The following is a 27,387-nucleotide window of genomic DNA, read 5'->3' on the forward strand; positions in this document are numbered from 1 at the left end:
AGCCATACGATTGCTCTCTTCCCTCAAGCTAACTGCCTCTTCCCCCAGTTACATCTCCATAGCCGACTCAAGTGCCATTAGCAACCTCTTTGGTTCCTACCACTTACCACTAAGGATGCTAAGGAGACACATATTTAGGGGGCCAACTCCCTGGTAGCTGGAAGTGGTCCTATGAGCCAAAACTATCTAGTGGTCAGTGGGGATGTCAGCCAGGGCCTTCCAGCATGAGGGGAGCTGGATAGGCTGCCTTGTCTTCCCTCCTGGAAGACAGATGGAAGGTCTAGTGCTACGTCTGCCATCTTGGGGCCATGAGGCCACGAGAGAGAGGAAAGAAGAAAACCACTGCTGAGGGTGGTAGCACCGAAGGACCAGAAAAACCTGGGTGCTCTGGATCATGGTGGAGCAAATACCTTCTTCCAGAAATGTTGGGAGAGAAAAAGTCAGAATCAGTGTTCATTTCAGCTCTCATTCTCTGTGGTCCAGAAACACTTTCTTTTTTCCTCTCCTGCACCAGAATGTGAGATTCTGGAGGAAATTGTGTCTTGTTGGTCTCCCTTGCTAGATGCATTGGATATACTTGTAGGTGAGCTCCTTGTTTTATAATAAACTTACCCACAGGGTGCAGACCTGACATGTCTAGCTTCCGTGACAGCAGACCAGGGGTAGGACCAGAGTATGGTTTCATCACAGCTGGTGGGCGGATGCTGTGATCGTCAGAGAGGAGCAGAGAGGGAAGAGGTCCAGTCATCCCATCTCCCGGGACGGGTCAAAGGAGAAATGACAGCCTAGCCTGGGGATTCCCTGGTGCCTGTTTTGTTGTAGCTTCCCACAAGAAACCTTTTCATCATTTGAGTCATCACGGTCCCCTCCTCACAGAAGAAAATAAGATGGAAAATTCTCCCTTCGGGTGGACTCTGAACATTCGTTGAGGCTGCTCAAGCAAAGAGCAAACCGGAAGGCCTGCACCTTGTGGTCCCTGGCATCAGAGGGCCCGGGTTTTCTTTCTGCCTAATTTTCATATGCTCGTGAGCTGCGGGAGGCTTAATTAAAACTGCAGGGGAGCCAAAGTAAGCACAGAAAGGAACTGTTTTGATGCTTCAAAACCCCAAGCAAACAGAGTGTGGATTATTCCATTAGGCACGCTTATAGGATTTGTCCTGGGTGTTTGGATTGCTCCAGGCCTGCTGGGGAAGTCAGTCGTGGGCTTTAGAGCTGAAAGGAACCATATTGAATGCCCCCAAATTTCACTTTTCATCTTCCCGGCGAGGTTTCCCATTCCCAGTGCGTTATTGTGAGCCATGTGTGAACTTTTCCTCCAACTTCTGTTTACTCAGCTTTCCTTCCACTGAGGCCAGATTACAAGGCAGGGCCGGTCCAGTTTTTCTGCCTGGTTTGGCGGTCATAATCTCGGATTCCTTGCCTGCTTTTCCCTGCTGTCTCTAGAGGCTTTAGTAAAAGCTGGGTTTGCCTAAGAAACAGCACAGTTCAGGGTTCAGAGCACGGGGTCTGCCAGCTGGACTCCTTCTTGTCTGTGTGACCTTAGATGAGTCACCATATCTTTACGCTTTGCTGCGTCATCTGCCAAAGGGGGATCAGGGTGGTGAAAACCGTCAACATCTTAGGGTTTGCTGTGTTCCTTCACTGAGGACTTATCACCAGAATCACAGTACTACAGGCCAGCACCGTGTCTCCCAGGGCTAGGGCAGGCCGACCTGGGAGTGAGCACCTGCCTGCTCCTCAGAGAGGATCATTCAGTCATCAGCTCAAAATGGACCCATGTGCTGAGGAACCTAACCCGATCTGACTGCTGGAAAGCCAGGCCAGGGAAGAGGTTTGCCTGATGCCAACTGAAGAATCCTTAAGAGTCTGGATAAAAATACTGAGTATCAGCTGCAGAAGAATTAGGAAATGGTGGTACTCGTGGGCCCGGCCTTAGCTTTCTAACCAGATATTTGTACCCCAACCAAGATGACAGTGTAGATTCTATAGTGTATATGACTAGCCTGTGCCAGCGAACCTATGACATTGGCCACTGAGGACCCACCTCCAATCTCAGGAGGCTTTCCGTCTAAGGAAGAAGATCAAGCAACACATGAGCATCCCTAAGCACAGAGCAGAATCACAAGACACTGTGGAAAGCAGGTACACCCTGAGGTCTACCTACCTGGACCAGGGGGTGGTTCTTACCTCTGGCTCCAGAGGGAGGACACATGACCTCTCTGGACCAGACTTTCCCCATCTATGAAACAGAGGTGAATGCTATTGTTGTAGGGCCATCTCTGTGTGTTAACCCAGGGGACAGCAAGTGACCATGCAGCCACACAGTCATGCAAGAAGCAGCAGCAATAGAACTGTCACCGATAAAGACGAACACAAGGGAGGAAGTGGACCATTCTGCCTGGAGACACCGAGGGGGTGATCCTTGAACTGAATCCTGAAGAAGGAAGAGGAACTCTCACTGTTAGAACCATGGCAGAGGTGGGCACTGTCAGTCAAGCATAAAACAAGGTGGGCAGAGCCCCCCTCAAAAAAAAAAGAACCTTGAGGATTTGAAGAAATGTAGACAGTCCATGTGGCCAGAATGCACGGCTGGGCATGCAAGGCCAAGAGCTGGGTCTTGAATGAAAGACCATAAGTGGCCTCAGGTGCCCTTGTAGAGAGTTAGATTTTGCCAAGTTTTGCAACGTGCTAAAAAGCCCAGTGCCAATTACCCTATTGGCAATTTATATACGGTGGTTGTTGTTCTATTGTTAAGTCATGTCCGACTCTTTGTGACCCATGGACCGCAGCACGCTAGGCTTCCCTGTCCTTCACTATCTCCCAGAGTTTGCTCAAACTTGCTCACCATTGAGTCGGTGATGCCATCCAACCATCTCATCCTCTGTCATCCTCTTCTTCTCCTGCCCTCAATCTTTCCCAGAATCAGGGTCTTTTCTAGTGAGTCAGCTATTTGCAATCAGGTGACCAAAGTATTGGAGCTTCAGCTTCAGCATCAGTCCTTCCCATGAATATTCAGGGTTGGTTTCCTTTAGGATGGACTGGTTTGATCTCCTTGCTGTCCAAGGGACTCTCAAGAGTCTTCTCCAGCACCACAGTTTGAAAGCATCAATTCTTTGGTGTTTAGCTTTCTTAATGGTACTTGATGCCCAAATTCACCCTCCAAGGATAAGATAGCCCCATTTTACAGATGTATGCACTTGAGCTCAAGGAGGTTGGCACTTCATCATTCAACTCACCATATTAACTTTTGGGGAATTAGGCAGGCTGCCCACATGACAGAGGTGTCCCATATTTCATGTTCAATTGTGTTGCTTATTTTTTGTTTCATGTTTATTCACTTCCCCTTGGATGCATTTGGAACAAAGCAATACCACAAATACCACAAGACCAGCCTCTTGAGAAACCTGTATGCAGGTCAGGAAGCAACAGTTAGAACTGGTCATGGAACAACAGACTGGTTCCAAATAGGAAAAGAAGTACGTCAAGGTTGTATATTGTCACCCTGCTTATTTAACTTATATGCAGAGTACATCATGAGGAACGCTGGGCTGGAAGAAGCACCAGCTGGAATCAAGATTGCCGGGAGAAATATCAATAACCTCAGATATGCAGATGATACCACCCTTATGGCAGAAAGTGAAGAGGAACTCAAAGGCCTCTTGATGAAAGCGAAAGAGGAGAGTGAAAAGGTTGGCTTGAAGCTCAACATTCAGAAAACAAAGATCATGGCATCTGGTCCCATCACTTCATGGGAAATAGATGGGGAAACAGTGGAAACAGTGTCAGACTTTATTTTTTTGGGCTCCAAAATCACTGCAGATGCTGATTGCAGCCATGAAATTAAAAGACGCTTACTCCTTGGAAGGAAAGTTATGACCAACCTAGATAGCATATTAAAAAGCAGAGACATTACTTTGCCAACAAAGGTCCGTCTAGTCAAGGCTATGGTTTTTCCCGTGGTCATGTATGGATGTGAGAGTTGGACTGTGAAGAAAGCTGAGCGCCAAAGAATTGATGCTTTTGAACTGTGGTGCTGGAGAAGACTCTTGAGAGTCCCTTGGACTGCAAGGAGATCCAACCAGTCCATTCTGGAGGAGATCAATCCTGGGTGTTCATTGGAAGGACTTATGCTAAAGCTGAAACTCCAATACTTTGGCCACCTCATGCGACAAGTTGACTCACTGGAAAGGAGTCTGATGCTGGGAGGGATTGGAGGTAGGAGGAGATGGGGACGACAGAGAATGAGATGGCTGGATGGTATCACCAACTCGATGGACATGAGTTTGAGTGAACTCCGGGAGCTGGTGATGGACAGGGAGGCCTGGCGTGCTGTGGTTCATGGGGTCGCAAAGAGTTGGACACGACTAAGCGACTGAACTGAACTGAACTGAATACCACAAATAAATAAAATACACCATCTCCACTGATGGTGAGACTTGAAGGAGAGTTGGGTCATCCTTGCCAGCTGGACCGCTGACCAGATGAGGTGGAGCCCTGCTTCTCTGTTATAGGCAAAATACCAACACAGAGACTCATGTTTACTTTTGGTCATATTCTCTCCAAATAGATCAGGCATCCTGTTAAAAAACAACGCATTCTATTTTTTTATGGCAGGTATTAGCTTGAGTGCAAAATAGGATAATATGAGACACTGGGTTGAGGTTGAAGTTATGAATTTCATGAAATTGTGTGTGTCACCCAGAAAGGAATAAGACCCAAACCAACCTCAGATGGGTGGGCTTCCCAAATGGTTCAGCAGGTAAAGAATCCACCTGCCAATGCAAGAGACGCAGGAGACTTGGGAAGATCCCCTGGAGGACGAAATGGCAACCCACTCCAATATTTTTGCCTGGAGAATCCCATGGACAGAGGAGCCTGGTGGGCTACAGTCTGTGAGATTGCAAAGGGTAGGACACGGCTGAGAGACCGAGCATGCACGCATGCAACCTCAGATGAAGCATCCTCAATTAAAAGGTGGTAAAAGCACACGTTCACATCAACCTAGGAGTTAGGGTATCTGACACACCTCAGAACCCCGAGCTCTCTAATCTCCACTGCTGCTGTGCACCCGGAATGCTCACCACGCATTTATTTTGGACGAGTTCTAAACAGGTATTTCCTCTGGCCCGCTAGTGGTTTAACTGAGAGCCTCACCACATCTGGCGTGTTCAGCTGGAATCACGGAGCGGAGGCCGTGCAGGCCTGGCGGCTCTTCTGTGCGATGCTGACGGCCGGGACTTGCCAGTTCCCACGCTGGTCAGCGCTGGACACAGAACAGATGTTGGGGATTACAGGGGAGGACTTGGGGAGGCTGTGGGCCCCAGAATCTGTGGAAGTAATTCATTGTGGGGACTGGACAGGCCCCGTGGAACCTGTGGTGAGAAGTTCTAGGAAGTAAGCCTCAATGGGCCTGCAGATCAGGGTGCCAAACAGATATTCTCCTGGTGTCCTTGGATTGAAGGAAAAATCGTCCATCATCATGTACAAGTCCAGCTGAACAGAGAAGTGAAGAAACCCTAATCCCACAGATACTCGTTCAGATTCTAAACTGTGAATTAATCAGTGGGGTCCTGACTCCGAAGCATCAGAGTGGTATCCTCTGATTGACTCCACGTGAATCACTGGGAGATGGTTGGCAGAGCCCTGGAAGCTTGGTGGCCCACCCCTGTCCCGGCTTCCAGGGGGCTCCTTTAAGGCTGGGCTTGATTTACCCCAGGATAACACAGAGTTGTTTCTTCCTGCCCATTTCTGGCCATCCTAAAATTCCTCTGTCCAGCTGCTCCACCAGCGGTACTTGTACTGTTGTCTCATCCTCGGCCTGCTTTCCAAGACGCTATGAGTTAGAGATCCAGAGCATACCATGCTGTGGGTGACAGTTTCAGTATTTGCTCAATGACCATCAGTGAGCCTCGCTGCTTCTTAGCGCTGCTCTGTGGGAAGCTAACCAGAAGACAACTATATTAAGTGCTTCTGGGTCACCCTCTGTGTGGTTGATGGACTTCAGTCTGATTTCTCATACAATTCAATTGTGTTGGTCACTGCATGTCAGTAACTGTTGTTGGTTTAAAAAATAAAGTCATTTAAAGAGCCGGAAAGAAAGGAATGGCATGATTAGAGTCACCTCAGCCAGTAAGACTCATTGAAGAAAAATTTTAAATAAAAGTATTTAAATAGGGACTCTAAGTGGAATAGAACTCAGAATACTTTTTTTTTTTCCTGATTTTTCTCTTCCATTAGGTCTGTTGCCAACTTATTTATAGCCTATTTATTTCAGAGGGCTTCCCTGATAGCTCAGTTGGTAAACAATACCCCTGCAATGCAGGAGACTCCAGTTTGATTCCTGGGTCGGGAAGATCTGCTGGAGAAGGGATAGGCTACCCACTCCAGTATTCTTGGGCTTCCCTTGTGGCTCAGCTAATAAAGAATCTGCCCACAATGCAGGAGACATGGGTTCGATCCATGGGTTGGGAAGATTCCCTGGAGAAGCGAAAGGCTACCCACTCCAGTATTCTGGCCTGGAGAATCCCATGGACTGTATAGTCCACAGGTTCACAAACAGTCAGACACAACTGAGTGGTTTTCACTTTCAAGGGTTTCAGTAGAAATTTCAGTAGAAATAATTACAGGCAAAGATGTATGTTCAACTATTACCACCTTAGAGTTGATAGGAATTTTTTGTTTTTTTCTGAGACTGTAGTATATATGTTGCGGAGAAGACAATGGCAAGACACTCCAGTACTCTTGCCTAGAAAATCCCATGGATGGAGGAGCCTGGTAGGCTGCAGTCCGTTGGGTCGCTAAGGGTCGGACACGACTGAGCGACTTCACTTTCACTTTTCATTTTCACACATTGGAGAAGGAAATGGCAACCCACTCCAGTGTTCTTGCCTGGAGAATCCCAGGGACGGGGGAGCCTGGTGGGCTTCCATCTATGGGGTCGCACAGAGTCAGACACGACTGAAGTGACTCAGCAATATATATGTTGTGTTTTCTGGAGGTAAACATATAAACATTTGTGCTAGGGAGAAAGCAGGTAGTTAATATGGAGAACAAAGGAATGGTGATAGGTTGCTAATAAATGTTTTTAAAGAAAAAATAAATATAAAGGAGACATAAAATTGTATATCATTGGCATGAATTTCCATAATGAATAAACAAGTAAAAGCTTGAGAAAAAGCAAAATGGATCCTTGGAATAAACATTCTATTATTCAAAATCTCAAATGCATTAGTAGAATTCATTCACACAATCAGCTAGGAACTTTTTTTTAACAGTGCCTCAAAGTAACCTAACTGGTTTTTGTTTTGTTTTCTAAAAATGAGAAAGAGGGATAATTATTGAATTTTATTTCTCCTCTGAAAGCATCTTCATTTCTCTAAAATTAATATACGGCATTTCTATAAAAGCAAAGAAATCCCACAGTGCCTTCAACAATATTAAGGGAACAAAGACAAAAGAAAAGAAGGTCTAAAATACCATATGATGTCACTTGTATTCGGCATCTAAAATACAATGCAAGTGAACTTTTCTACAAAGCAGAAACAGACCCACAGACGTAGAGAACAAACCTGTGGTTGCCAAGGAGGTAGGGGAGGAATGGACTGGGATCAGCAGATGCAAATCTATGGGCTGGTTAAGCAGCAAGGTCCTACTGTACAGCACAGGGAACTCTATTCAATATCCTGTGATAAAGCATAATGGAAAAGAATATGAAAAAGAATATATACATATGTATATAATATTTGTATTGAACTCTTAAAGAAGAAAAGAAAGTCTAGATGATTTTATGACGAGCAAATGCTATCATATGTTATGTATGTTGACAACCCAGTTCTAACATGAGAAGATGCTGAAATGTAGTAGGCTATCTATAGAAGAATCAGTCAAAAACATTCATGTGCTATTGCATCTATGAATTTTTAAACTCGGGAAGCTATATTGAGATAAAATGAAATATGTGGGAAAGGGAAACATAGCTGATATGTTTCTATTAGAGTGTGATGAAAAAATTGCATCTGTTTTATGTAAATTTTCAACAGTGACCTGGTAAAGAAAGTCAAAACTACATTAATTAAATTTACAGAGCCAAAAAAAGGTGAAGACCCAGGAGGTGAAACATAAAAATACAGATGGACTGAGAGAGATGAGAGGAAATAGACAGACCTTTACAACATGATATTCAGCTTAGAAATATGCACGCGAGTATGATGGGGAATACTAGCCAAAAACAGATAGCTGGGTTAAAGAAAAAGTTAATAAAATGTTGAGTCTGAAAAACCATACAGACCAAAGCCAGGAAATTACACAGTTGCGGATCCCGCAGTAACTGTAAATTAGCCCCACGGCACATGTGTAGTATTTCATATTCCGGGATGTGATGCTAACTTTCGCGCATAGACGTGTGTGTGTGTTTCATCTGAATTATAGTTGTAACAGGACAGAGGTGAAACAGGATGTGTGATGGGTCTCCTGCTCCTTTTCCCAAGTCATCCGGAGCCTGGGAGCCCGAGGAAAGACTTGGGAGGAGATAGGCTTTCGTTCATGTCGTTATTCATCAGAGGAGCTGGAGGGTTGTTTCTTACAATTGTGAAGTGCTGTGTGTGTCTGGGGTCTTGGAAAGTTGCCCTTAGCACCTCTGAGTTTATACTGGCCCTTGAACTTCCAGAGTCACACCTTCTGCCCCATTCCCTCTCTGCACTCTGCTGGGACCACTCTCCCACCCTGTCCTCTTGATTATTTTACCTCTCAGGACTTCCATGATAGCTCAGTTGGTAAAGAATTCGCCCATGATGCAGGAGACCCCGGTTCAATTCCTAGGTCGGGAAGATCCCCTAGAGAAGGGATAGGCTACCCACTCCAGTATTCTTGGGCTTCCCTGGTGACTCAGCTGGTAAAGAATCTGCCCGCAATGTGGGAGACCTGGGTTCACTCCCTGGGTTGAGAAGATCCTCTGGAGAAGGGCACAGTTACCACTCCAGTATTCAGGCCTGGAGAATTCCATGGACTGTTTAGTCCATGGGGTCAAAAAGAGTCGGGCACAACTGAGCGACTTTCACTTTACTTCACTTTCATTTTACCTCCCAAGTTCTTTCTTTCTCCTATCCCATCCCCCCGCTGCCATCAGGGTACAGCGATAGCATGAGGAAATGGGGGGAAGGGAGGAGAGCCGGATGGAGCTTGTCCAGCAAGATGAGATGTTGTTCTGTTGCTAAGTCATGTCTGACTCTTTGTTACCCCGTGAACTGCAGCACGCCAGGCTTCCCAGGTCTTCACCATCTCCCGGGACTTGCTCAAACTCATGTCCATTGATGCCATCCACCCATCTCATCCTCTGTCTCCCCCTTCTTCTCCTGCCTTCAATCTTTCCCAGCATCAGGGTCTTTTCCAGTGAGTCAGCTCATCGCATCAGGTGGCCACAGTATTGGAGCTTTAGCTTCAGCATTAGTCTGTCCCATGAATATTCAGGGTAGATTTCCTTTAGGATTGACTGGTTTGATCTCCTTGCTGTTGAAGGGACTCAAGAGTCTTCTTCAGCACCACAGTTTGAAAGCATCAATTCTTCGACACTTGGCCTTCTTTATGGTCCAACTCTGACATCCATACATGACTACTGGAAAAAACCATAGCTTTGACTATATGAGCCTTTGTCATCAAAGACCTTTTTACAAAAATGATTGTTTCCTAACCTGTTGATGCCAGCCAGGATGCTGTGAAGACTAAGATGTTGGTTTTGCTTCACAAGTAACAACCTTAATAAGACTTGTCCTACTGAAAAATAGTAAGGACCATGAGACCCACTCAGACCCACAGCTCTTTCAGTACTGGACTCTAGTTTTTATGGACATGGCACTGTATTATCTGTTAATTGAGACAATGTACGCCTGCTCGCTGGGTCAGCACATTGCATCATCCTCTGGAACAATGACATTCCCATGAAATAACCCAGTTATTAAATCCATCATCAAAAAATGTTGCATTTTAAGCAGAATGGAAAAAGACAAGGTCAGAAAAGTTACAATAGAGTAGGACTTCTGAGCAGCTGGATTATACATATCTAAGGCTATGGTTTTTCCTGTGGTCATGTATGGATATGAGAGTTGGACTGATACTGTGAAGAAAGCTGATCGCCGAAGAATTGATGCTTTTGAACTGTGGTGTTGGAGAAGACTCTTGAGAGTCCCTTGGACTGCAGGGAGATCCAACCAGTCCATTCTAAAGGAGATCAGTCCTGGGTGTTCATTGGAAGGATTGATGCTAAAGCTGAAACTGCAATACTTTGGCCACCTCATGCGAAGAGTTGACTCGCTGGAAAAGACTCTGATGCCGGGAGGGATTGGGGGCAGGAGGAGAAGGGGATGACAGAGAATGAGATGGCTAGATGGCATCACCGACTCGATGGACGTGAGTTTGAGTGAACTCCAGGGAGGCCTGGCGTGCTGTGATTCATGGGGTCGCAAAGAGTCGGACATGACTGAGCGACTGAACTGAAATGAACTGAAAGGCTTGCAATTTATTAAAATAAAAGTTATTGAAATGCTAGCAAAATGGTAGAGAAAATACTAGAAAATTATGAGGAGCCATTAAAGCCACTGTCTGTTGAGAATATGGCTCTCAGACCACAGGAGAGGCCCTGGCACTGGAGTCAGAGAGACCTGGCTACAGGTGACCTTGAATTGGCCACTTGTCCTTGAGCCTTAGTTGCCTCATCTATAAAATGGGAACAATTAGTGTATCTCTTGCAGGGGGTTTTTGTGGGGCTTAGAAACAATATATGTGGAAGTGCCCAGGAAGAGAGGTTTAATATAAGAGAAGAGAAGCAGAAACAAAAACCCATCTCTTACACAAGCCTGAGGCAAGTGGTGTCACCTAATGAAAGTAGGAAATGCTAGGGGAGGAGTGGGGAGGTGGGAGGGTTGATTTTCAGGTACTCAGTCAGTTCAGCTTCAGATGCTCAGTCGTGTCCAACTCTTTGCAACCCCATGGATTGCAGCACATCAGGCTTCGCTGTCCATCACTAATTTCAGCTGCTAATACACGTCTATTATTTGAGAAGCCCCTGTGGGGAATTTGGAGCTGGTGCAGGGTATGTTGGCGGATCCTTGTGTACATCAAGCAGTGTGTCCATGGAGATGAGAAGGTGCCCACAACATATGTTGTCAGTGGGTGGAGATGAGGCCCTGGAGGCGTGGATGGCCCTCCTCCATCCCCGAGTCTCTACAAAGGGACCTCAAAGTCGGTCCGTACCAAGTGCTCCAAAACCTTGGAGAAGGGAAGGCACAATAGTTGTTGCTGTGAAGTTTCTAGCTTCACAAAATAAATTTAGTTTAAAAGTAGAAAGCATAGTTTTCATTTCTCAATCTGGTCCTTGGGATGGGTCATTTGCGATTCTCGTTTGGTTATCATAAACTGTTTATGAAGTCAAATCTTTTCTTCCCAAGACTCTTTTTATTCTCTTAAAAAAAAATAGCAATCTGAACTTTGGTTGGAGGAGCTGTAAAAAGTAACAGCAAGAGTGAGAGAGAGGGAAAAACTGCAGAAGGGCTCCCTGGGGGGCTGCGGGCTGCTGCTCAGTTTCAGTTGCAGTTGTCAGAGGTAAAGAAAACAGTGGAGAAAACGTCTCATCGAGGGTCCCGGGCTGCTCTGCTCCAGGAAGGCAGCAGAGGGCTGGAGCGCAGCCAGTGGGCGGGCGGGGGCTCAGACACGGTGCCCCGCGCCAGCCCTGAGCTCACTGGCGGCTCTAAGTCATCTTACAGGCAGAGCTGTTTCCAGATCAGATGTTTGGGGGTTGGGAGAGCTAGGAAGACTTCAAGGAAGGGAGGAGCACGGGCTTATTTTTGAAGGTTTGCTTGGGGCTTTGGTGGCATGGATCGTCTATGAGTGCAGCTGACAGTAAGGTGGGTGCCACAGCCCCTCGAAGGGAGGAGCTTCCACTGTCCTGGTCCTGGCTGCTCAGGGGAAACTGAGGCAGGCAGAGGGCAGTGGCCCCATGCAGGCATCACCATCTAAAGCTTAGAGGCACAGCTCCCTCCCAGCTCCGTGTGAACCTGAAGTCCTTGCTCCGTCCACCTGCTCAACTGCTGAGAAATCCCCCAGGACAGCAAGAGTTGGTAGCCTGAGGCTGCTGCCCAGGGGCGAGGACTCTGCCCCCCCACCCCCAGCAAATGCTCATGGTGACTCATGGAGGAGAAGACAGTGGCCCTGACCCCAAGGGGAATCCTTGTCCCTTCTGTGTCCATTCTGAGATCTAGATTGAGAAGCACTCCCAAGAGATCCAGTGGCTTGGAAATAGGAAAACCTTGATCCAGGTAGGATCCACTTGAAACCTGAATCAGCAAAACTGTAGTGTGATTGAAGCCTGGTGATCCACGGCCCTTCTGTGTCGCCCCAACAACGCCTGCTTCTGCCTCTCTAAGCTCCCACCTCAGGGATTGGTCATCTAATGTGTAGTCTCCACACCAGATATGTATTCTTGACTGTTAGGTCCACTCTCTTGAATTAATTTCTCTCTCCGTGAAACACCTCTGACGGTGGATGAGGGAGACACACATACCCTGGAGGCCCAGGGACGTATCCTGTAGCATTCACTGCACCTCCAAGTTCATATGTATTTGAACACTCTGGTTTTACCAGTATGAAATGATCCATTTTTCAAATCTTTGGGTGAGATTGAAGATCCAGAAAAATATGACCTTTTTATCAGGGGGCTTTTATTCTAATTTAGAATATACATGTCTTTCAGGTCACACTTGGAGTTTTAAAGATACTCTAAATGCCCAAAGGAGTGATTGCTGAGGACTTTCCTGTGAGATGAAGGATGTCCCGTTTGGGATATGTGTGTCAGCATACACATCGTATTAATTACCTGGTTCCTGTTATCTGCCTCTTCATTCATGGGGAGGTAGTCCCTCGAAAAAGAAGCCCTTTGCCCCTCACACTTAGGGAGGGAGTTGGGTCCCTGGGGAGGTTGCAGTATTCAGTTTCTTCTGCAGAAAAGGGACTGGGAAGGATGGTTTATGGGAAGTCCTGGCACTCTGTGATGCACCAGGCAATCTTGGTCTCCTCCTCCAGGCAGGGGAGCAACTGCCATGGTTGCCTCCTCCATGGCTATCACGGCGTCCAGAATCCACCCCACAAGAGGAAACGAGGACCGACCTTGCCCAACTCAGGCTTCTCCAGCCTCATTTCTAGAACCTTCTCTCGTCTATCACCATGTCCATGGGTGGCTGGACCTGAGCACCATGGACATTGTGTGTGTGTGATGAGCCTGCAGAAGTTTCTGCATGTTCTGATCCCTGGCCACTTGTTTCACGGCATCCCTGGTCTGTCCGGATGTGATACTGTGCTGTGTTACATTCAGACCAGCTCTACCCTCTCTGGGCTCTCACCAGCTGTGGCTTTGTTATCAAGTAGCTTCACACCCAAGCCTCACTTTCCTCTGATTTACTGCAAGAGGTTCCTCTGCATTTGGCCTGTGTGCTCAGTCGTGTCCAACTCTTTGTGACCCCGTGGACTGTAACCCGCCAGGCTCCTCTGTCCATAGCATTTTGCAGGCAAGAATACTGGAGTGGGTTGCCATTTCCTGCTCCAGGGGCTCTTCCTGGGCCCAGGGATCAAACTGGAGTCTCCTGCATTGGCAGGTGGATTCTTCACCACTGAGCCGCCAGGGAAGCCCATGCATTTGGCACCCAATCCAAGAGTCCTCACTAGCTAAAGATGTATTAACTGAGGGTGCCTCTTCCCAGAGGGGCTGTTAGCACATCAAAAGGATGCCTTACTCCGTAGTGTATGTGAGTGGGGAGAAGGGAGTAAGTAATGCTGTTAGTCACCTAGTCCAGCTTAATAAACCTTTTTTTTTTTTTAATGCTAAGAGAATAAGAACGATCTAAATCTCAGTTTCAATACAATAGCTGTGGCCTTGGCAAAGATTTCAGTACCGCGAACTTAGTCAATATGTGAAAATCAAGACACTAGAAAATCTTTCTGGAGACATACCCTTAAAATCAGTTATTTCCACGACATGTTTTAACAGCTCCAAGTTTTAAAAACCAGCGACAAAACCATACTTCCAAATCCCCACATAACCTTTGTCAACTGGGTTCAAAGACTATTTCCCTCAGTTCCCTCAGCCATGAGAGTTCTTACTGATGTTTCATAACCCACTTTAAATAGCACATACATGATTGTTATCAAACGTTATTTTTACTTTTCTCAAAAGGCAGTTCCCAGCTTTATTGAGACACAGTTGACATCTCACATCATATGTTTAAGGGGTACATACAGCATGTCGATTTGATGCACTTACATCTTGGAAAATGATTACCATCACAGCACTAGCTAACACCTCCAGTCTATCACATAACTGTCATTTCTATAAGGTGTTATTTTTAAATGACTGTATTCTTTGATAAGTATACCAGCCGGTAATGATCCAGGATGTAGCAGCCCCACAAATGGAGCTTTAACAAGCCCGCCTTCTGCTGCTCCATCAACCTGGGATAGGTTTGGAGGAGGAAGGCAGGACCTGCAGAAAGAACCTGGATAATTCAGCTCCTCCCTGTGGTTTGCTTGGGCTGCTCTGGCTGGCTGGGTGAGTTAAATTTGCCTTCTGTGTTTATGCTTTCTTTATGAGAAATGGGAACTAGAGATAGCCAAAGAGCTATGAAAACTGCAGTGTACTCCCTCCAAGAGACCCCCGCGTGCGTTTTTCCTGACATGTGATCTCACGGTGGTCCAGTGGTTGGTGGTCTGCACAGTCTCACTGGATCAAGGCCTGGAGTGATGCACTGTGTTTAAAGCCCAGGAATTTTTTTTTTTTTTAAGGTGAGGAGATTCCAAAGGAGAACATACAAAAGCCATCATATGCATCAATGTATATGAGCGTATACACAGCATGTAACACTTAAAGAGGCAGTGTAACTCTGGGTGGGCAGCATCAGGAGATCGTGTCTCAGGTTCAGTTCTGAGACTTGGGCTAATCCTGCTTCCTTTCCCACTCCCACTCCTGTTGCCATGAAGGGACTTGAAGTGCTCTATAAAAAAGGGAGACAAAACTCGTCAGCCTATTAGGATGGAGACAAGAGCTGATGGAGATCATGGTGAGGGGCTCTTGCCACCGGTTGGTCCCGTTGACATTCTTCCTGAGTGTGTATTGCAGCTTTCATTGAATTTAATACCTTCTTTTGCTTAAGGGGCATTTTATACTGATTGAATTACATTTCAGCACTTTTAATGCACGTGTCACTTCTGGTTTTTGCAGGCAACCATGGTTCTGAGCTCTGCGCACTTCTGGCTGGGATTATTTCTGGTTCCCACCGCATGTCTGATCGAAGATGTGGCATGGAGAGCGTAAGTGAGAGATAAAGTGATACCCCAGGGCTTGTCCTGTGTCCTCCGTTAGTCTTTAGCAAGTCCCACTATAGGGTGTTAGATCCTGTGAGACTTCTGAAGTCACAGGTCTCCTGCCACCTGCCACAGCAGATATAGAGGATGTTGGCTTGGTTTGTTTTGGTTTGTTTGTTTTTTTTTTCTTTTAACCTGTGCTTCACCTTGATATGAGAATATAGTAGAAAAGGAGTCAGGCTATGTGAAGGTCACATATGAGAGGTGTTGCTTGTACAGGATTATAAGGGAGAATTTCTGAGTACAGATCCATTCCACCAGGGTTAAGAAGCATAACTCAAAATTCATTGATTTTTTTTAAAGATTTAGCTGTGTCGGGTCTTCATTGAGGCACATGAGATCTTCATCGCGTCATGCAGGATCTTTCTTTGTGTTGCATGAACTCTGCAATTGTGATGTGGACTCAGTAGTTGCAGTACGAGGACTCGGCTCCTCCAGGCATGTGGGATCTTAGTTCCCTGGCCAGGGATTGAACCAGCATCCCCTGTATTACAAGGCAGATCCTTAACCACTGAATCACTAGACAAGCCCCTCAAAATTCATTGATTTTTATCAATACTGAGTGATCACAAATATAGTCTGGCTTTAAACTCCATGCTTAAAGGGAAATTGTGTGTATATGTACGTCATTTCAAATCACCGAATGCTTAGAATCAAGTAGTCTTTGTTTTCCCAAATTATTCCCAGTAAGAATCCTTCGAATATAATTTCCCGAAGTGTCAGTTTACAAATCTATGAGAAGATTAATCACAATGACAAAATTATCACATAGGTTCAATAGGAAATAACTTATGCTCAATTTTTGTTTGTGTTTCAAAATGTATTATTTTCTAACTATATTATTTACAATGTGAAAAAAATCTGCAAGGAAAAGAAGGAATACTGCAAAAGAGGTCAGGTTGATTTTTGAGGTCAGGTTTAGACCTGATGACTTCTACTGTTGCCAACTTCCCTGAAAATCGAGACTCCTGGATTGGTATTACTTTGGGCAAAGCATAATTATTTGGCGTCTCTAAGGTAGAGAATTGAGACTTGATTCCAAACCTTCTAGGAGAAGACATCAGATTTCATTTTTCTCTCTCCCTTTCTCCCACACTCAATGAGAACTGCTCCTACCTAACAGGTAGGAATGTATTTTGAAAAAAATCTTCATCTTGGCATTATCTTGACAGCCAATGATCCTCAGAGAGAGAAGGTGGGAGAGAGGATTTTATAGCACATATTTTGGGTGTTTTCTTTTTTTCCTTCTTTTCACTAAATTTTACAACTGTTAGTGAAAATTAAATAACTGATTTTTGATTTATCACTACTTCCATTTTATCTGCTAAAACTGTGTTCTATAAATAGCAGAATTGGAATCCTTGGAAATCAAACTATGATACCCAAGAAAGATGTTTTCTTAATCTAATAAATGAACTGAAAGAAATCTGAGTTCTATGACTTGTGCTCATAACACAGCCCAATTATGGCACGATATATTGCCTTGCCAACTTTCTTAAGTTTTGCAAGATCATCAAGTTAGTTTTAGGTAAATAGAATGTGATCTTGATTACATCAGATCACTCTTTAGTATATAGTTTGAGACTAGTAACTTGATTATAAATTAATCTTGGTCTCTTTTAATTCAACTATCAAATTAATATGAAACAATTTTATTAGTACATAATTTTTAATTTATTTTTAATTGGAGGATAATTGCTTTACAATATTGTGTTGGTTTCTGCCATACATTTTTGCTGAGACTGATATATTTGCTAAGTGAGATGCTGGCAGGTGTATCTTTCTACCATTTCAAAAAAGAGTATTTGCAGATTGTAATATCTCTGCCGCCTCCTCTGTTTTCTGAATCTTTTCTAATACATTCCAAGGAAGAGTTCCCAGTCTGCGTGAAACAAATTATCTATCCTCTCCAACGGGATTTTTTTTGCCGGGGTGGGGGGTGGGGGGGGGAGGGTTTCCTGGCACTGTCAGATTAGCGCTATTTACATTTTAACAAGGACACTGCTTCCAGCTCCACCATATGGAAAGGGAAGTCACTTCCTTCCAAGAACTTGCCAGCCAGGTAGGAGCGGGAAAGGCCCCTCTGAATTCCAGACCCATCTCCTGAAATGCATTTTTGTCTCATTTAATTTGGATTGAATGGCTCATATAGCCTCTGACCCCGAGTGTTTGCCCAAAATATATGACCAATAATACATAGTTAATGTAAACTATACTTATCCCTCTCCTCAAAAGCAGGAATTTGGCAAGTTTCTTTGGACATTTTGCTGCTGATCAAGGAGTCCATCTTTTATCTCCTATTATACTCCCAGCCTGACATATTTATTGTTGAGTCAAGTAAATTCGGGGGCTTTCCTGATATCTCAGCTGGTAAAGAATCCACCTGCAATGCGGGAGGCCTGGGTTCGATCCCTGGGTTGAGAAGATCCCCTGGAGAAGGGAAAGGCTACCCACTCCAGTATTCTGGCCTGGAGAATTCCATGGACTGTATAGTCCATGGGATCACAAAGAGTCAGACACGACTGAGTGACTTTCACTTCACTTCAAGTAAATTCACAGGCTTCTCCCAGGGAAAGTATATAATGAGTTGCTTACCTCTAATGAGGCCATGATACTTACTTGTCATTTCTCTTTCTTCAGCTTTACAAAACTATCCTGTTTTTCCGTCCTATACACTGAACAAAAATATTAATCACAATTGTCCAGAAAATTGCTCGTCATTTGGTTCAGACTGTAGAATGTTTCTTGTCACGTGATGTGCCAGGCTGTACCCTGGACTCTGGAGAAGAGAGCTTGAGTGACTTGATAGGGAGTCAGGGGGCAGCTGGAGGGCTGGCTCTGATGAATCAGCTTGAGGCAATGTCTGGAACTTCTGTAAATTTGCTGTGATTCTTTCATCTTGCCTTGGGCCAGTCTTAAGACCTTTTAGTTTTATTTTGAGAGTTGGTGGTTAACTCTATTTTGAAAACGCTTTTAAATTCCAGCTCAAAGCAGTCCTGCCTTTTCACATACAAGTGAGTCCCTTACATACAAACGAGTTCCATTCCAAGAGTGTCTTTGCTAAATCCAATTTGTTCATACGTCCAACAAAGTTAGCCTAGGCACCCAACTATAAATAATATAATCAGCTATATAGTACTGTAGGGATCTATAGTACTTTTAACACAAGTAATACGTAAAAAACAAAACAAAAAATGAAACATTTTAAATCTTACAGTACATTTCCTAGTAGGACAATAGCAGGCACACAGGGGCTGGCATTGAGTGAACAAAGATGAATTACTGACCTGTGGAAGGGGAGGAGGTGGGAGATGGCAGAGCTGAAGGGTCGTCAGCAGTCGGAGGCGGAGGGCCAGCTGCAGTGTCCCTCACACCTGGCGTGGATGGAGCAGGTGCTGGCTCCGTGCTGGAACCAGACACACAGTCTCATCTTTGAAAGTTCAAAACTTGAAGGTTCGTATGTAGGGACTTAACTATGCATTTCTGTGCACGCAGGTTGCTCTGTCTTCCGGCATTTTCCCTCTTTCTTTCCCAGTCTCTCTCCCATTTCAGGACCTGCACTGTTAAGCGTAAGGAAGAAAAAACAGCATGAGGCAATTTGGTGATTTTTTTCAGTGAAGTCTCTCAAATTTCCGAATGAAAATCCATTATTGAACTATGTTAAGGCAGATTTGGACATCACAAATAACTTCTGTTACCCTGTTAACCAGAGTTTTCATGAGGGACTAAACTAACACATCTTTTATTAAAATAATTGATGATAGATGCTACCTGGCTAATGAATGTTTTTATTAGATGCATGCAGTTTAAATTGTCCAGAACTACTTTAATATCCTTTAGCTCATGTGCTTCCAAAATGTTTACCCATGACTGCATTCTTAGGTAAGCTGCCATGTACTTATGCTCATAAAGCAACAATTTACTTGTTGCTTTATAAAAATAATATAAAGCTCAAGGCCACAGAGCTCAGGGACCCATCTCTTTTTGTCTAACTGTATCTCCTGTACCTTACCAGTCAGCCCACAGTACATTCAGCAAGTCCGCAATGACTTCATTTCCTTATTATAATCTCAGATAGGCAGTTAAGTGGAAATAAAAGGTAATAAGAAATTTCTGTGTACAACGGGGCATTGATTAAAAAAGAAAAAAAAACAACCTTCCAACCAGACAAATTTCTTTTGAGTCACATTCTATTTACATTTTCATCCACATTTAAAATGTTTCCTTCTGACTCGTTCTCCTTCCATAAGGAAAAAAAAAAAAAAGGAGTCCAGGAACAAAAAAAAAATTCAGAAACAAGATGAAAAGTTCAGGGTTTTAGGCCAACTTACTTATTTCAAAAATCTCTGATAACCTGGAGAATACCTTTCTCTCTATCTGAAGGTTCACTGTGGACTGCCACACACTCTTACAGGGTCTAAGCACCCCCACCTGCCCTTCTGTGCTCACCTGGCCTCTGGACATGGGGTTGGGGGAAGAGCCCTGGGAAACAGCCATCCACAGGTAATTGGGTTCACTCTGCCCAAGCTGTGATTCAGAACAAACCCAACCCCAGCTCATGGTGAGATCTGATTCCTTGCCAGTGGTTACTACTTAGTGGCCGGCTTTTTGAAACTTAGAAGTATTAGATTTCAGTCGATGACAAATGTAGACTTTTGCAGGGGAGGTCTTAGAATTATTTCTCTAAGTAAGGCCTTATTGGGTAAAGATTCTTGAAGAAAAATATTTTTAGCTATTCTTATTTATTTCTTTGACTGGGCCTTAGTTGTGGCACGTGGTATCTTCAATCTTTGTTGTGGCAGGGGGAATTTTTAGTGGTAGCAGGCAGGGTCTGGGCTTTCCTGGTGGCTTCTCTGGTGGTAAAGAATCAGCAGGAGGCTCAGGTTTGATCCCTGGTTCGGGAAGATGTCCTGGAGAAGGGAATGGCAACCCACTCCAGTATTCTTGCCTGGAGAATTCCATGGACAGAGGAGCCTGGCAGGCTACAGTCCATGGGGTTGCAAAAGAGTCAGACATAACTTACGGACTAAACAGAAACCACAAATTTGGGATCTAGTTCCCTGACCAGGAATTGAACCCAGGCCCCCTGCATTGGGAGCTCAGAGTCTTAGCCACTGGACTACGAGGACAGTCCCCAAAAACATGGTTTTAAATCAACTCTACTGCATTGCTCCAGGCAGAAAGACTAGCCATGTTCTCATACTGGTTAAGTTCCCAGGCTAACTCCTGGGAACTAGCCCTGTGGAAATACTACAAAATTGCTGAATAACTCTTGGGTATGAACGCATTTTCATCTACTGGGGATGTGAACAAGGCCAAGTAGAATCAACATGCTTATTTCCTTCTCGAGCAGTTTTATGAATGAGTGAAAACTGGCGGCTTCAGTCCCGTGGGTCAGAGTCTCTTTTCTCTTGACCCAAGCTGTAGGATTCTGGTGCTCTGCGCCCTGTGGTCCAGCCCTCCTGTTTCAAGCCTACTTCGTGTCTCCCTTCCCCTACCCTGGCCCAGAGGATAACACTGGGGCTGGTCTAGAGGTTGGTGAGTGCTGCTTGCTCTGTGGGTGAGAGAGGAAGAAGGAAGGGAGGGTGCTGGAGTGAAGACATTCCTGAAACAGTAAGGACAAGCCAGACACACTCCACAGGACCCCTGTATCTGGGGTGAATCCAAGTGGAGTGGGGCAGGCTGTTTACCCAGATGGCTCTTATCAATACAGCCCAGAAGCACAGTTGAGATCAAAGGTAGACTTTGGGCCTGGCATATTCAGTCATAGCGAACAGTGTCACGTTCTCTTTGTCTTCTTTCCAGCAGAAAGTTAAACATCTTCTCATTTCTTGTTTAAATGAAAATTCCCCTGTCTCCGCTTTGAATTGCAGTGTTTTAATCGCCCCTGAGTCTCAGGACACTGCTTGGTGTGGTTAAGGAATTATGTGTGAAAACTGTGTGGTTCAGTTCTTGTTTCCTGTGGGGAGATGAATGGCCTACACTTACACAGAATCTCCACTCTGACTCTCCACCGGAAATGAACTTGGGGTGTCAGCAGACAACTGGGCGCTGTCTTCCCAGACTCCTGGAAGGCGGAAGGTGGATGGGAGCACGTGGTTCTGTGGAGCAGCTCAGGTCTCCAGAAGGTTCCATTACATTGTGCTGTGTCCTTGCAGACACACTCAGTTTGGTTCTGATTCTGTCTCTGAGTCTGGGTGCTTGATGGGCACCCCACATGTGCTTCTGCAAAAAAACTAGAGAAAGATTTTCAGAAGAACACTGCCCTGTGCTGCTCTGCTGGAGTCTTTTGCTTTTTTACAGTTTCTCTTTTCTCATTTCTAACCTGTATCTCCGTCAATGACCTTTCTTCACCTGTATGGCTTCTAACCAGCCATTCTCTATTTAATCTCAGTTTTAGGAAGACCTTTGCAATCAGACACTTATTGAAACATTGTGAGGTATTTCTTAGTTTAATCAGGAGAAGGTGCAGGCAACTCTTTCTGCAGGTCAGGGAGAGGGTTTGAGGCTTACAGGCTGGAAAGGCCAGCCTGTTTTGCTGTTGTGTTTATTGTTTTACGCTGCTGAGGTCTGCAAGAAAGGAAAGAAAATCTGCAAGAAGAAAGGAAATCTGTGCCCAGATATTTGTATTGACCTGAATTTCAGATCAAGGGTTTGGCATGACGACAGTGACTTCTGGCATCATAACTCCATCTTGCTGTGACTTTTTTCACCCTAAAAGGAGAGAGAAGATGTTTCCACAGGGCTCTTGACCTAACAGTTGGGGCACAGTCCAAAGAACCCGCAAATGTCCACTTGGGTGAGGATTAGAGCATCTTCTGGGTCTTTAGGTCCTGCAGTAGGTAGCTTTCGAGGTAGACCTGTGACCCTGCAGAAACCCTGGGCTTCTGTCTGGGCTTGGAGGGCATCAGCCAGCTCTGCAGCTACAAGCAATGCTCTTAGGGGATCATTTGCTGACACCCATGGCCTGGGCCCATTCTGCAGGACTTCGGGTGCTTCCCAGGTTGCAGAAGAGGAGCCCTTTCCATGCACAGGGCTGGCACATGTTCCACAGTGTCTCCAAGCCCCAGCCTGGGTCAGAGTACATCAGAGAGGGCCCATGGTGGGGGCAGCCTGTTGTCATGGCTGAGTTCACATGTCATGTCCTTCTTGTCTTCTCCTTGGACACAGGGCCAAGCACACTTGCAAGAAAACGCTGCTGGAGGAAGTGCAGGAGCTGGAGACCAAGTCAAGAGTGATGGGCAGAGCAATGCTCCGGGACAGTAATGGAAAGAGGTGGGTAGCGCCAGGCCAGGGTCCCCAGGACCCCTCTCCTTTTCCCTACCCCTCCTTTTGGGGTTTCCTTTCCTATTCTTGGTTTTCAATGTGAGCACATGATGGGTGAGACAGAAACCATGCCCTCTCAGGGGCAACATGAAATCTGACTTTCAGGTCCCTGGGCCTGCCCCAGGTGAAACAGAGTCTGGACATGCAGAAAATAGGAATAGCATTGTGATCTTCAGGTGGAGAAGTGCTGTGTCAACAATATTAGCAAAGCATGTTTAAAAGCCAGGCCTTTTGCTCTCAGCCCCAGTGATATGCTAAAGGGTATCTGCCCTGAAGTTCTGCTCATCGAAGAATGCATTTTGTTTGTATAGATTCTGCTCATTCCAAGTATACCCAGGGTTTGTTTTGTTTTTGATGAATTATTTTTTGCTCCTGGTGTTGAGACAGCATCACTTGACCTACTGGTTGGTCCAGCAAAACAGGGACTGCCCCCTCCCCCACCCCCCTTATTTCTTACAGAGCCTCAGTGGCCCCTACTTCTCCCCTAACTGCTGAGCATGTGAGTAGGTTTGGTTTAATCGTGTGTGTTAAAATGTTATCAGATTGCATCTGGTTAAAATTTACTGAAGGAAACTGACCTGAGCCCAAGGACAATGTGCAGGTAATAGGAGGCCTTGGCCACCTTAGGGACATGGAGGTCCAGGAGATTATGAGCATGGCTCCCCTCTAAGTACTTGGAAGGGACCCTAGAACTAGCTACTCAAGAAACAAAACTCTAGAGGTGGAGTACTTCCAGAGACCCTCTGATATTTATGTTCTGTTTTATTTAGGGTCTGTCTTCTTGTACCGTCTTTCAAACCAGTGAAATCAAAGCATTTTTGTTTTGTGTTGCTTTTAGGAAAGAGAATGCAAATATTTTGAGAAGTATCAGTAATATTATCTCAAATGGCTAGATATTTTAGGAAAGGGGCTGAAGAGTATAGGATTGAAGGCTCTGTGGTTGAAGTTGTGATTTTTTTGTGTATTTATGACATTTTTCCTGAGTCCATTAGCATTCATTTTATGGCAGCTGAGCTAGTCGTTGTAAGACTTTATCAGTCAACTGGACAAAAATCTCTGTCTGAAGCTTGAAGTCATGACTGGTGGGGGCAGGACTGGGCTTTAAGGTGGTCTGTGTATAACTGATACAAGGGCCACACAGCTAAGGGTGAGCAGGCCTCTTCTGCCCGTTGGACAGCAGACACAGGGCTTGTGTCTGGGTTGTCAAGGACCCACAAAATTCTTTAATCTCCAAAAACAACATGTTCATAGCTTCTAAAAATAGGGAGATGCTTCTGAAAATTGAAATTAATACATGGATATCAGTCTTAAAGCGAAATAAGCACACCGTTTTATCCTATTTGCAAAATATTTTACAGGCTTTTCTGTATCTCAAGAATTCTCCCATATATACACAGTGATTTCTAAGAGATCATGAGTCATTTCTGAGGACAATGAGAGTTTCCAAGCAAAATTCTAAAACTCTTCTTAAACATTGGACAGGAAAACACTGCAAGGAAGGCAGCGTGAGACAGTCTGAGCTGACCTGGGCGGGATCTCCGGCCCGTGGGGTCCTCAAAACAGGCCTGGATGGGGGGTTAGCAGCTCAGGGGATGTCCGGAAGAGGCGGCAATCCCAGGCGGCCTCTGGCTTGAGAAATCGAGAGAGGCTGCCCACTGGAGACGGGATGGAAGACAGAGCTGTGAGGATGGGGAGATGGTGGAGCACAGAAAGGACGAGAGCATGTGTGGCGGGGGCTCGAGTCTGATGTGTGCAGGGAGGATCACAGAGCTCTGAGCCTATGTCCGAATCCTGGCTCAGCCATGGCGAGCCCTGCAGTCTTGGGCGAGAGATTTTCTGTAAGGAGACTGTCTTCATCTGTTAGAGATGGAGACTCATGGGGGGTGGGAGGTGTTAGAATTTATGAAACTGAATTTATGATGAGTGACAGCACACTGACCAGTTCTGTGCTCAGTTGCTGAGTCGTGTCCGACTCTTTGTGACCCCATGGACTATAGCCCGCTGGGCTCCTCTGTCCATGGGATTCTCCAGGCAAGGATACTGGAGTGGGTTGCCGTTTCCCTCTCCAGGGGATCTTCCTGACCCAGGGATCAAGCCTGAGTCTCTGGCCAGCAAAAGGTTGGGGGCTGGGCTTTGGTTTGGCAGGAAGGTCGTGATATTGAAGGGTCTTGTGGGCTCTCAGCTTGTGGTTGATTAAAAAAAAAAAAGTAAATTAAAACATACTTATTTTTTATGGACGTATAGTTGATTTACAATGTGTATTCGTTTCAGGTGTATAGCAAAGTGATTCAGTTATACACACATACACATACTTTTTCAGATTCAAAGAGGATGTAATTTCTAAAAGCACTTATCCTGTTCAAAGTTCACTTTCATATGTTCTGGTGGATCAGGAGGTAACTGGAGTTTAAACGTGATCTATGCCTCCTGCATTTTGGAATCTCTTCTCTGAGCATCCTGTAAACCCCTCGCTGGGACAGTCGATTCGGGGGGTGGAGGGAGGGTGAGAACGCGGATGTGCAGGAGGAAACGTGGGGTCACAACTTCCTTTCTCACTGTCCCAGATCCAGCCTCACGTTGGGGCTCCTGGAGAGGTGACTTCAGGGTCTCCAGGCCTCCCACCACCCCTGGCACTCCTTACTCCATCTGACTCCTCCCCTCAGTGGCTCCCGGATTTCCTGGGTGGTCCATGGGCAGCCTGGACAGGCAGCTGCTCCGGGGAGAGAGGACTCTGCCTCCCAGTTGTTCGTCTACCACCTGCCTGGCTCCTTTCACTCCTGCTTGGATTCCCTGCTGCTGGGGAGCGCCTGGGGGAGGGGCGGCCCGGGCCGGGGTGGGGGCCGCCCTGTCCCTCCCTCTGAAGAGTCACAAACCGACTCCCTCTTTGAGAGACCCTGAATATTTTGTCTCTCCTCCCACCTCCCCGTGCCTGCTTCCCCGCCCCGTGTGATGTTTGAGTTCATCCACGCCTCTCTCTCCAGCTGTCAGGCTGGCGCATAGGGAAGCTCTGTAAATATTTGTTTTCTTTTAGTTGAATTAATTAATTTACTTTTGGCTGCGCTGGGACTGTGTTGCTGCTCTGGTTTGTCTAGTCGGGGCCGACAGGGGCTGCTCTCCTTTGCGGTGTGCAGGTTTCTTGTGGCAGCGGCCTCTCTTGCAGAGCACGGGCTCCGGAGCACAGGCTGGTAGTTATGGCGCAGAGGCTTAGCTGCTCCACGGCATGTGGGATCTTTCCGGACCAGAGATCAAACCGGCATTGGCAAGTGGATTTTTAGCCACTGAGCCACCAGGGAAGACCCCATAAATATTTGTTGACTGAGTAGAAATGCAGAAACCCAGCGAAGGGAGGAAAGTGAACCTGCAGCCTCCATGCAGCTGGTGCCAGGGCGATCGCTCCCGTTGAAAGTGGCCACAGAGGGCGCAGGCTGTCACTCGACCTCTAGTGACAGGGCTCTTTCCTCTGGTGGCTTCAGAGGGGAGCTCACATTGAAGCACGGATGAGGGCTCTGGTCCTGCCTGCCGCCGCAGCACCCAGGTGTCCTGGCTCCGTGGCCGCCCTGCCTGTCAAGTGTCCCTCAGGTTAGCTCTGATGCCCGAAAGAGGGCCTCTTGAGCACAGCCTGCCAAGTCCTAGAAGCAGGTCCAAGTCACTGGCAAAGTCTAACGAACAGCCAAGTCTAGCCGTTTTTCTCAGGAACGGGCTCGTAAGAAACAGAACCAAAATCTTTATGCATCAATTCCAAAACCCCTTTTGTGCCAAATGACCATTTTGAAATGGTACCTGGAGATCCCAAGTACCCCTGTGTGACCCTAATTCATCCAGTGAAAATACCTAAACATTTTATTGATCGTATCTAAGCTCCCAGACTTTTACATGATTTTGGTAAACCTTAAAGTTTCCTGAACCGGTTTCTGCCTTCTCTCATGAGTGGAATCGGCTTCCAAAATTAACCTGTGTGATTTGGACATAAATCAGCCTGTTCTCATGACTTAGAGAAAAGAAACCGAGAAAGAGAACTAGGTGTCTGGAAAGTATAGTGAAGTAAGAAATGCCAAGGGGATAAGCAAAATGATTTTTCTTGATTTTTAGTTTGTTTTTTCTGGGTGGAGCGTTTTTCTCTCCAGGTAGTTTGTGTATTGTAGAGATGCTAAGAACTTACAGGTATTTGGTTGTTGAGAACACCTGTTGCCAACCCATCTTCCCAGCGTTCTTCACCAGAAGATAACCCTACCATTCTGCCTGTGGAACAGTCTGTCGTGCACACCATTGCTCTACATGGTCTTAAAAATGAGCTAAGTTGGAAGAATGCCTTGTTTCAATGTTTTGGTTATATTTCTCCTTCTTTATTCCTTTTTTAAAAAGCAGCTAGAGTTGACTTGCAATGTTGTGTTAATTTCTGCTTATAGCAAAGCGACTCAGTTATGCATTTATGCTTTCTTTTTCATACTGGTTTCCATTATGGTTTCTCTCAGGATGTTGAATGTAGTTCCCTATGCTGTACAGCAGGACCTTGCTGTTTATCCCTCTCTCTTTATTCCTAATGCGTAACTCATGCAATTTTTTTTTTCCTGCTGGAAGAAAATCTACCAGTGGCCACTTCCTTTACAAATACAGTTCAGACAAATGCCTAAAATATCATGTAAGGGGACAAGCTGTTGTTTT

At 45.7% G+C, this 27,387-nt stretch overlaps 1 protein-coding gene across 1 annotated transcript in view; it reads left to right on the plus strand.

The window, feature by feature from the left end:
* LOC129556377 (phospholipid-transporting ATPase IB) overlaps positions 1-27,387 on the plus strand; it is a 485,203-nt gene that overhangs the window by 403,437 nt on the left and 54,379 nt on the right. Inside the window, exons 34-35 of the mRNA XM_055426358.2 lie at positions 15,257-15,345; positions 22,570-22,674. Of these exons, the coding sequence (XP_055282333.2) occupies positions 15,257-15,345; positions 22,570-22,674 (194 nt within the window). The remainder of the gene's footprint in view (positions 1-15,256; positions 15,346-22,569; positions 22,675-27,387) is intronic.

This window comes from Moschus berezovskii, chromosome 13 (assembly GCF_049115385.1).
Source record: "Moschus berezovskii isolate FMDL1 chromosome 13, NW_MosBer_1.0, whole genome shotgun sequence".
Lineage (NCBI taxonomy): Eukaryota > Metazoa > Chordata > Mammalia > Artiodactyla > Moschidae > Moschus > Moschus berezovskii.